This window comes from Alexandromys fortis, unplaced genomic scaffold, assembly GCF_014885135.2.
Source record: "Alexandromys fortis isolate MF-2015 unplaced genomic scaffold, M_Fortis_MF-2015_v1.1 scaffold_31, whole genome shotgun sequence".
NCBI lineage: Eukaryota > Metazoa > Chordata > Mammalia > Rodentia > Cricetidae > Alexandromys > Alexandromys fortis.
In genome coordinates, this window is record NW_026067974.1 from 14,082,114 (window position 1) to 14,093,063 (window position 10,950).

At 52.3% G+C, this 10,950-nt stretch overlaps 2 protein-coding genes across 6 annotated transcripts in view; both read right to left on the reverse strand.

Moving 5' to 3' along the window:
* The window catches only part of Ppy (pancreatic polypeptide), a 2,594-nt gene extending 583 nt beyond the window's left edge, over positions 1–2,011 (reverse strand). Inside the window, exons 1-5 of one of the 5 annotated variants that reach the window (XM_050156544.1) lie at positions 1,914–2,002; positions 1,207–1,302; positions 974–1,122; positions 429–567; positions 51–241 (exon numbers count right to left, since the gene is read on the reverse strand). In XM_050156544.1, coding sequence (XP_050012501.1) covers positions 51–241 — 191 coding nt within the window. In that variant the 5' untranslated portion in view covers positions 429–567; positions 974–1,122; positions 1,207–1,302; positions 1,914–2,002. Of the gene's footprint in view, positions 1–50; positions 242–428; positions 568–844; positions 1,123–1,206; positions 1,303–1,913 lie in introns of those variants that run through there. The other 4 variants (XM_050156543.1, XM_050156541.1, XM_050156542.1 and 1 more) reach the window with 4 other exon arrangements.
* A 4,227-nt stretch (positions 2,012–6,238) lies between these two features.
* On the reverse strand, positions 6,239–6,636 carry Pyy (peptide YY). The gene is made up of 2 exons (XM_050156549.1): positions 6,449–6,636; positions 6,239–6,326 (listed from the first exon to the last, which is right to left on the reverse strand). Exons 1-2 carry the CDS (start codon positions 6,634–6,636, stop codon positions 6,239–6,241), a joined length of 276 nt encoding a protein of 91 aa, XP_050012506.1.
* Between the last annotated feature and the right edge of the window lie 4,314 nt (positions 6,637–10,950).

Here is a 10,950-nt window from a genome sequence, read left to right on the forward strand (position 1 = left end):
CCCTCACACACACACACACACACACACACACACACACACACACACCCTACCTAGGCCTGGTTTGCGTATTGATGTATCTGCGGAGCTGAGTTGCATATTGGGCCATCTGCTCTGGTGTAGCATAGTCCCCTGGGTACACTGGCTCCAATGGGGCTCCCCAGGCACCCTGCAGGGGCTGCAGCAGCAGAACCACCCAAGTGGATAGGAGAAACAGGGAGAGGCAGCAGTATGCGGTGGCCATCTGAGGAATAAGGAACAAAGTGGAGGCAGATTCATCTGCAGATTCTGCTGTGTCCCAGACCTACCTGGCCAACCACTGCCCACCACACATTTTCCAAGCCAAGCCTGGGGACAAGGCAGACGAAGGAGCCACCAGCATCCACCACCTTCCTCCCCTGGAAAGCAAGGACATCTACACAAACACACACCCTCAATGATCAGGTCAGCAGCCAAAGGTTAGCCCTGGGCCGAGGAAACATAGAAGGCATAGCAGAGAAAGTGGGTATGAGAACTGGATACACAGGACTTATGACATTGATGCTTCTGAGGATGCAGGAATGACCAAGGCTGGTGGGAAACACAGGGCAAAGGACGCAGAATTCACTCGTAAAGTAAAGGAACCGAAGTCTCTGACACTGCGGGTCCAGCCTTCCACAAACACATTCATACAGATGTAGAGAGAGACCCAGAAAGGACCTTAGGCCTCTTGAGAACCCCAGTCCTACAAAGCACCAATTCCTACCCGCCGATCCCAGCATCAACCCAAGAGGTCCCCAGAGGCAGGGCAGGGTGAGCCCACTTACCTTGTGTGAGCAAGGGGGTGCTGGACCACACAGACACCTACCTCCTTCTGCACTGGTCTCCCTGCACATGGCTGTTCCCCTTTATAGTCCTCGGCACCCCCAGAGTCCCCGCCTCCTGTCAGTCTTTCTCACTGCCAGCCTTCAACCCAATTGCGCTGTCTCCCTGGTACCTGCAACACGGGCATTGCGGCCAGAAAGAGGAAGGTGCCGGGGCAGTATTCTTGGTGTCAGAGCAGCACAGGGTGAATGAAACAGGACCAAGGCGCAGATCTCCTGTGGGGTCTGTATCAAGCTTTGGGCACAAGAACAGGTTTGATTCCTAAAGGACAAAGACCTGACATGGTAACCCAAAGGTTCTAGTTGTTGGCCTGCGTCCAACCTCCCCAGGGACAACCCCGGTCACCAAGAGCATTTTCTCAGGGCACAGATTGAGGCTGCAGCTCCAAGCTCCATCCCCAGCACGAAAAATGGAAGTCAGGCCTTCCCTCCCAGTGGACAGCTAGAATAAGGAGGGGACAGCGAAGTCTCAGGTCCTCAAGTCACTGTGAAAGGAGTGGAGAGATCTATCTGGTGCCTGCATAGGATGCCAACCAAGATCTGGTGGGCCACAGTTCAGGAAACACAGGGTTCATGGGGAAGGGGCAATTTCTGGTAGCTGTTTCCTGGCCCATCCCAGAGCTCTGTCCCAGGGAAGGGCTAAAAACCAGCAACACTTGTAAGATTCAAGTTGTCAAAAAAAAAAAAAAACACACATTGTCATCCCACTAAACCCCTGCCAGGCCCTACTTGGCAAACAAGAAAAAAAAAGGAGAAGAAATGAAGGAAGGAAAGAAGGGAAGGAAGGGAGGGAGAGAAGGAGGGAGGGAGGGAGGGAGGGAGGGAGGAAGGAAGGAAGGAAGGAAGGAAGGAAGGAAGGAAGGCGCACTCTGCCCTGCCCAGAGACCTCGGGTACCTAGGCTCAGACTGCATAGCTCATGGTTGGGACAGCTGAGCTTTGGAACAAGATCTAACAACCTTGAACTGGAACTCTCAAAGCATTGATTTTACTTCCTGCTTTCTCACTAAGGGGTGGGAGGCTCACAAAGGTGGGAACCCTTGTCTGAGACTCACCCCCAATTCTCACAGTCAGCCTTCAATTCCTCCTGAGAGCATCCCCTGGTGAACACCACTGTCTTCTTCATGTTTGGTGTCCTTTCCCCAGTCAAGACTGCTCCCCTGCTCAGGTCAAGAGGCATCGGAGTGGGTGGGTCCTGGAAATGCAGGAAGTGATTGGAGGAGAGAAGGTGACAACCAGGGGCAGTGAGGTTAGAGGTCAGATAGGCTTGACCCCAATTCCTGCCCCTGCCGCGTCCCTCTGTGTTGTCCCTATGTGGTCTGGAAAGTGAGGATCACTGTGCCCATCCCCCAGACAGCGAGAATCAAGAAGCCTGTTCCTCTCAGCTTTCATGTATTGTAACAAAAAGAACACGAACGGCTCGACAGATAGCTGACATTCCACAAAGTAAGCGGAGTTTATTTCTTCACAAGCCTGGACCTTTCTCTGGGCTTACTTTCCCCCCCCCGCTATGCAAAACCAGTGGCAAATCCCAATTCGAGGCCCCGCACTGTCTGGGAGTGACTACAGCTGCCACCAGGGGGCGTCTGGCTCTGTCACCGGTTTTAAGGGTCTGTGTTTTCATGGTCTCCGAGCCTCACGGGATCTGTTCAGGCCTCTATTCAAGGTGAAGGACCCTCACCAAACAGACTGAATTCAGGGGCTGGTTCTAGTGCAGGAACTATTTACAGTTTGTCACGCAAGTCAGCCAGCTTTGTCTGGTCCCAAGAAGTCAGAGCTGCTCCTCAAATGTCAACCAAACCTGAGGCTTTAGATTTTTGCAACAACAGATACCAAGGTCCTTGCAGGCGGTGACAGTCCTGGAGGAGGAGGTAGTGCCTTCTAAAAACTATGTCCCCATCTAGAACACACAGATAGCTCCTGCTGGCCTTTATGGGTTCCTGCAAGGCTTGCATGGAGCCTCCGGGAAGGTACATGTCCTTCCCAGCAGACAGACTAGACTGACAGAGATGCTATGTCCTCTGCTAGCCACATGTTCTCTGGACTGGGAAGATGACTACTGGGCACTGTGATAATGAGATCAGGAGAGGAACAGCCCAGAAACATGGGAGCGAATGAAGAAGACCGAGGAGCAAAGTGCAGAGGCTCCACGTACATCCTCCAGGACAGGAGTTTGACCAGGGTCCTATCCTCCATCACACCCTTTCCTGGCTCTCTTACAGTGAACAGGGCAAGCAGGAGTCATTTGCGGCACACGGTTTTGTTTCATTTTGTTTTGTAGTGTGGGGGGATGGGTACATGTGGATAGGGGTGGGTGTGTGGATGTGCAGGTGTGTGTGAGGGCTTGTGTATATGTGAGTGTATGTGCATGTGCACACCTCAAATGTTGTTCTTCAAACACCATCCACCATCCACCAATCACTCAGTGAGCCAGGGTCCCCCACTGAAGCCCGGGACTCACAGGCCAAATTGACTGGCCAGCGGGCTCCAGGGGTCCACCCATCTCCACGGCGGTTAGGCTGGGATCATACTCCTGCGCCACTCTATGGCTGCCGTGAGACTGTGGTTGGCCTGGGTCCCTTACACAGTGCGTTGAGTACTTCACCAACTGATCTATCTATTTTTGAGGGACATCTCACTATGTAACTTGGTCTTGAAAACTGTGATCCTCCTGCCTCAGCATCCCAAATGTGTCATCATGCTCAACTTGTACATATGATATGCTCTTAGGGGAACGAGGAAAAGGGGGTCTACAAAGATCTCATAGGTGAAGAAGGAGGCCCAGGCAACCTTTAATTATTTATCTTTTTAAGATGAGGTCACAGAGATTGGGAAGAAGCAGGTTATGGTATAGGAATATATATCCCTTATCTAGGACTGACCATATTCCAGATCGTTCCTCAAAAGGGGACTTGATGGGTGTCACTTTGGGCTGACAAGAAGGTTCAACAGAATTTGGGTTCCATCCCCAAAAACCATTGCAGAAGGAAGGAACAACCCCTGCACACAAGGACCGTGGTGCACGCGTGTGCACACACGTGCACGCACACACGCACATATACACAACAGAATCAATATGGTACTACTATGTTGTGTGTAAAGCATATAGCTAACAATCCATCACATAAAAATGTCTGTTGGAGCTAGACATGACGGCGCACGTCTTTAATCACAGCACTCAGAAGGCAGAGGCAGCTGGATCTCTGATGATTCCAGGGCAGCCTGGTCTACCCAGTGAATTCCAGGACATCCAGGACCACCCAGAGAGATTCTGTCTCCAAACAAAACCGATGTGTGAGGCTTGCTGCCCAAACATGCAAGATTGACAGCCTGAGTTTGACCCCCTAGAGCCCTCGTAAAGGTTGAAGGAGAGGACCGACTACCCAAAGTTGTCCTTGCATCTCCACAAGCTGCGACAAGTACAACACACACAATAAAAATCAATATAATTTTTAAAAAGAGCTTTCTGCAACGATGATTATTGTTACTGTCCTTGTTGCGATTGTTATGTCTAAGCTTCCTCCTGGCTCCTAGTTGATTAAATTGATCAGTCCCAAATTAGACACCTGCTCAAAACTCCTCGGGGTGAACCAGAAGGAAAGCCACCTCACTGACCGTCGCCTGGACGTGTCACCTTTACACAGACTGTCTGTGGCCATCCATATGATTCATGCCAGGTCTCTCCTCTGTGAGCTGCAAACTGACCCCAGCTTCCCTGAGCAGACCAGCAGACCGGGACCACAGACACCAGCATCCAGACACACAGCTAGTCACTGCAAGCCTGGAGCAGTGGAGGGACGCAGGGAACACACTGGGTAGAAGGAGTCTCAGGTAATGGCCATACTGGAGGGAGAGATGCAGCGGGACTAATTCCAGCAAGAGGAGTCAGGAATGGCTCTCGGAGGTGACCATGATGAAAGAGGGGCTTTCCAGGTGGGAGAGGAAGAAGAGGCAGTGTGAGCATGGCCTGCTGAGATCAGAATCCATGCAGTTGAACCCCGGGGCCGCTTCTTCCTCCTCTCACTTTGGGCCGTGTGGGGCTGAAGGGCAGCCCCAGAAGATGGGTGTGGGACCCCCATCATCCCCTATGCAGGAATTGTTTTATGGCAGAGGTCACTCACTCTCCTTCCAGGGCCACCAGGCTGTCCTGCATGCTTCCCCATCCACACAGTGATACCGCTCAGCCTTCCTGACTGACACCTTTTCTCTGGATCTGTAACCTTGGCTTCCATATGTCCCCTCCCCATCATTCCCCAGTCCCCTCCCCAGGATAGGTACATATGTCACCAGAACCATTCCCAATCCCACCCCCCAAGACCTAGGAACACTGGACACAAAGAGAAGGACACGTTTTATAGTGAGCAGGAGAGAGAGAGAGAGAGAGAGAGAGAGAGAGAGAGAGAGAGAGAGAGCTGGCTTCCAGAGAAAGCAAAAGGGTCTAATTAATGGGCCAATTAATGGGATACGAGATATCCAGGGCTCAGGTTAGACTACAGCTTAAATACCCACAACACTTTAGACCCCAGTGATTAAAGGGGAAAGAGAAGAATTGGGGCATTCCCATGGCCTTTTCACCAGAAAAGCAGTTAGTGATAGACATCGAGCCTGCGTTCGACAATATGGGGAATTCCAGCTGTTGCTGAGAGAAAGGAGACCTCCAGAGTCCAGTTGCTCCCCCTGTTCAAGGACCAAGGAAGTGACTTATCTACCTCCTCACTCACTGCCTCTTTGGGTCTCTTCCTCCAGGGCCTCACCCTAGTCCCTGTCCTCCTGCCCTCCACGTCCTTGGGACTAACACAGGGCAGCTCAGGGGAACTCCCTGAGAGTGACATCTCGACTTCCCCTTGCCACTCTCCCAGCCCGCCTTCAACCGCCTCCCTCCTACCTGATCTGTTCTGGCCCCTGTTCAGAATCCACTCCACCCACCCTCCCAGGTTCCCTTCCCCCAGAGTGCTTTCCCAGGTCCTTTGGGAACCCCGGACTAGAAGGAAGTGTCTATGTTGAACTCTTCCAGCCCGTCAACTTTTTTCTTAGCCACCAGTGTTTCCTGCAGCTTGAGCCGCCACCTCCGCAAAAGCGAAAGGGACAGAAATATAAACACACACGCGTATTTTATGTGACATTTGCTTTTTATTTGGGGACAGGGCAATGAACACAGCCTTCAAGCCTGGGCACCCGGGGCACCAAGATATGGAGTCCCCTCTTCGAACCAAATATGCAAATGAAATCGGTATAGTTAGCACATCTCGAAGGAGGACTTGGGGTTTTCACCATTGGTAGGCACCTTCTGACCTGCAGGAGGGAAAAGAAGTGAAATGAATGGGAGGTGTGAGTGGTGGAGCCAGGGCACTCTCCAAGAGTTGTGAAGGAGCGGTGTTTTTTACCGAGACCGGTCGGGGAGGTTCTCGCCAACGTCGGTGAAGAGCAGTTTGGAGAATAGAGCTTCCGGGACGTCTCTTTTCCCATACCTGAGGGGGCGGGACCACAAAGGGGCGTGGTCAGACCTCCAGATGGAGCTGGGAGGAGTGTGAGAGGAGGGTGCAACCCGGGGGGCGGGGGTCCTTCCCTCCCCGCCCTCTCCAGAGCTCACCGCTGTCGGGTGACCAGGTTGAGGTAGTGGCGCAGGGAGGCGTAGTAGCGGCTCAGCTCCTCCGGGGAGGCGTCTTCCCCCGGAGCCTCGGGTTTGATGGGATAGGCGTCCACCAGCGCTCCCAGGCAGGCGAGCAGAACTAGCAGCACTGCGACCATGACGGACCAAGGCCTAAGCACCGCCACCATCTAGGAAGGGAGCATTGGCGGGAAGGGAGCATTGGCGGGTGGGCCATCCTGAGCCTCGGCCCTTCCACAAGGGAGGCTGCAGCTGCCTGCCGTCGGGTCCACGTCTCAAAGACCTGTTTGTCTCAGTCACCAGACTCGCCTCATCTTCTCCCACACTGCAGCATCTCTGACCTCAGTTTCCCCATCTATCAGACTACCATAAGCCCTGCCTGCCTCCCAACTCCCGCTAGTACCCAAAGAGGTAGATAAGGGAAGAAAACAATGTGACACCCGGGTTCCCCAGCTTCTCTACTTCTCCGCAGCTAGACCGTACCCATATAGCTTCCACTGACCCGACCTCGGTTTCCCTACAAAATAACACGATACCAGACCATTCCAGGGCCCCGGCCACTCACAGCGACAGCTCCTGAAGCGGGATGAGCAAGAAGAGGTGAAAGGCTGGGGAGGCTGGAGAGCTAGACAGCTACACAACGCTGTGGCCTCTGGCCTCTGCTCAGAGCTTCCCTGCGGGGCTTATATCCCACTTGGAAAGGGAGGGGGGACTCCCGGGGAGGGGATCCACCAGGGGAGGACTTGTCTCCTCCCTCCACCCCTGCCAGTCGCTGACTTTACACCCAGCCAGGACGTGATGTCTCTCCACATCGCAGGAACTGAGGGGGCAGCCTAGTCCTACGACTTGGGGGTCCTTCTGGAGGGGTGCCTTGCTGAATCTCGTGTTCACCCCACAGCTGCCACCAGGAAGTGAAAATTGGGCAAAATCAGGAATGAGAGTTCATCTTCCTTAGCCTTTTCTTAGAAGGAGATGGAGAAGGGGGAACACTGTTCCCTCAGCCTGTGGGACCCGTGTCAGCTCCTTCAGCACTCCTGAGTGCTTCTGTTTGACAACAACCCAGGACTGACAGGACATGTAGGGGAGGTCATTTTCTGCTGAAGGCAGGAGTGACAGCATGTGACCTTGCCTCCCGACCTGATTATGATGTCCAGGGGATGAGGTCTCACTGCACAGACTTTCCGTTGTATTCTTTTTCCATTGAAAGAGAGATGGGGAGCTGAAAAGAAGCAGCGGCATCAGCTACATGTGTATTCCAGCCTGGACCAGACAGACCCAGGACCAGCTATGCACACCTAGCATAGAATGTCGTCTCAAGGCAGAATCCCATCCCCAACCAGGAGACCTTCAGGATGCAGATGTCCTCTATGGCTGAGTGATGCCAAGGTGACCAGGTAGATGCCACTGTTTAACCCCATTACAGTCATCACTGGACTCTGGGGCTGATGAGGGACGGTGGCCTGCATCCGCAGAAGAGGGGCAACCACCCATGGTTACTAAGCATTTAGTTTGCACTGCATAACACATCGATTCCTGCATAATATTTAGAGTGTCCCCATGCTACAGGTGAGAAAGCTGAACCCCTGAAGGGTCACCTGTGGCTCAAACAGAGGAAGAGAGTGGACAGACCCAGAGAACAGCTTTCTCGGCGCTGACAGTGGGTAGTCTCAGCACCTCGAAGCTCAGGAGCTACATACAGAAGCAGGGATTGGCATATGCTAAGCTTTGGACCACAACATACTCTGAGTGGTTGAGTAGGAAAAAGAGCCCAAACCACCAACCCCATCTGACCCACCTCCTTCATCAAGAAGAGGACCATGGGGGAAGTGTTCTGTAAGGCCTTTCCAGTGCCTTCTCGCAGCCCTGCCAGAGCCTCCACTACCTCCAACCCAGGGAAACAGGAAGAACCATCTTACCCAGACCCCGAGTTCTGGGCCAGTCCTTCCAGTATCAGGACAGATGGCAATGAATGCTATTTTTAGAACTCACCTGAGATGGAGCATCCAGGGCTCCTTCAATCACCTTTTTATGGGCTCAGTCACCTGCACTCTCCGGAAAAAGATCCTTATCAACCAGCCCAGGTCCTGTGGGCCCCACGCAACAGAAGAAACACCAGGACATCTTGCTGAGCACGGTGGTGGAAGAGGACACCGGACCAAAGGGACATGTCCCCCAGCCTTGGAGAAAGGAGGGAGCCTGTATCGGAGGGTCCTACAGGGGCCTTCATCTCAGAGAAGAGTTATAGCCATCTCCTTGGGGACCCTTCACTGTCTTAGAACAGATCCAGAGAGATGCCAGCCAGTGTCCTCTTGGGGAAGGAAATGACAGAAGTGAGAGAACGCTACTCCTTAAGGGAAAACCAAAGACCATGGGACAAAAATACAGAGGATGGGGCAACCTGGGCCCTAGTTAGGACAGTTCTGATCCTAGAGATAAGGATCAACAGACAAGGATGGTACAGGCTGCAAGAGACAAGGATACGGTGATGAACATTTGTTCGGAGGCCCCTGAAGTGCCTATGGTGGCGAGGGCACTGACCCCAGACAGAGATAAAGGAGTCTGTGAGAAGAACACGGAGGATTCATCAAGCCTGGACACTGTCCCCCCAACAGCCTTAGGGAAGACAAGGTTCAAGGAAAGATGGCAAAGAGGAGAAAGGGAAGTATAAGGGAAGGCCCGGGTTTGGTATATGAAAGCAAACCGAACCCGAAGGGGTCCCTCGGTGTGGACCAGGAGCCAGCCTCCCCCACTCACAAAACCCCCTCTGTGGATCTTTGGTACTCCCTCCCATTCCACATCCCAATTACAGGACAAACTGACAATTCATTAATCACCACCTCCTCACCAAAGACTTAATTAACTGTTGATTAGTGGGGAGGATGTGCCAGCCCTCAATCGATAGGCTTGGCTGGCCCCACAACATGCCCACCGTCATCATTGACCCATGACTCAGCCTCCACAAGACAGGTCTGGGAAGTGGGGGCTGACATCTGTGAGAGGAAACTTCCAAAACAATCATTAGTGTGCACTTGAGTCCAGGACCTGCCTCCAACTTGGCCGTGAAGGGTGCAGGGATAGAATCGTGGGGATGCTTTTGTTCTTCATCCTCAGAGAGCCTAATCAGACCAACCCAGGTCAGGGAGGCCAGAGACCTGGACCTCAAAAAACCACTTGTCTTGTCTAGGATGTTCAAACCCACTCATGCTAAGTGACTTAGCATTCTGTAACACATCAGTGGTCACCTGGAGCCTGTATCTAGAACAGGAGCCTCTGGTACACAGGATATCACCAATGTCTCTTCCCCAGGCAAGGTTACAAGGCAAGAGAGAGTCATTCCTTACAGATGTGGGCACACAACTTGTAATGCCAGCACTAGGGAGGCAGAGGCAAGAAAGTCTCAAGTTCAAGGCCAGCCTGGGCTACAAAATGAAACCTTGTTTCAAAACAAAACAAAGCAACAACAGGGCTATGGCTCTATGAACAATGTAGCTCAGATACAATGTTTGCTTAGCCTGCTGCGTTGATCTCTGAGTTTGACCCCCCAGCACCAACTTGGTGGCACACAACTATAATCACAGCACTTCAGGCGTAGAAGCAAGATCAGAAGTTCAAGATCTATCTTTGGCTATATAAAGAGCTTGAGGCTATCCCAGGCTGCATGCATGAAGTTGTCTTAGTTATGGTTACTATTGTGTGATGAAACACCATGAGCAAAGCAACTTTGGGAGGAAAGGGTTTATTTGGCTTACACTTCCTCGTTATTGTTCATCATTGAAGGAAGTCAGGACAGGAACTCAAACAACAGGGCAGGAACCCGGAAGCAGGAGCTGATGCAGAGGCCATGGAGGGGTGCTGCTTACTGACTTGCTCCTCGTGGCTTGCTCAGCCTGCTTACTTATAGAACTCAGGACCACCAGCCCAGGGGTGGCACCACCTACAATGGGCTGAGTCTTCGCCCATCAATCACTCATTAAGAAAATGTTTTACAGGATTGCCTACAACTGCCTCTTATGGAGGCATTTTCTCAAATGAGGTTCCTTTCTCTCAGATGAATCTACCTTGTGTCAAGTTAACATAAAGCTAGCCATAACAGAAACCCTGAATAGAAAGAATGAAAGGCCAGGGTTAGAGGGGAGGAAGGAAAAAAGAGAGCTGGTAAAATAACTTAGTAGGTAAAGGTACTTGTCACCAAGCCTGCCGACCTGAACTCAACCCCTGCAGTCTAATTCAAGGTGTGTGATCTAGTTGGTCGTTCTCTCAACTCTAATTCTTCAAGTTGATCCAAAGAAATCCCTATTGCCTGGGGGGACAGGCCAGTTCTCAGGAGATGATGACTCATGGGCCGGGGTACAGCCTCGCCCTCATGGGTGGCTGCCCTCAGCTAGGAATGATCCAGTGAGGCTGGCAGTACCCAAGATAACGGCAGGTTTGGAACCTCCGGTTATCTCCGTGCCTCCAGATTAAGGAGATGAGCTAAATCAGTA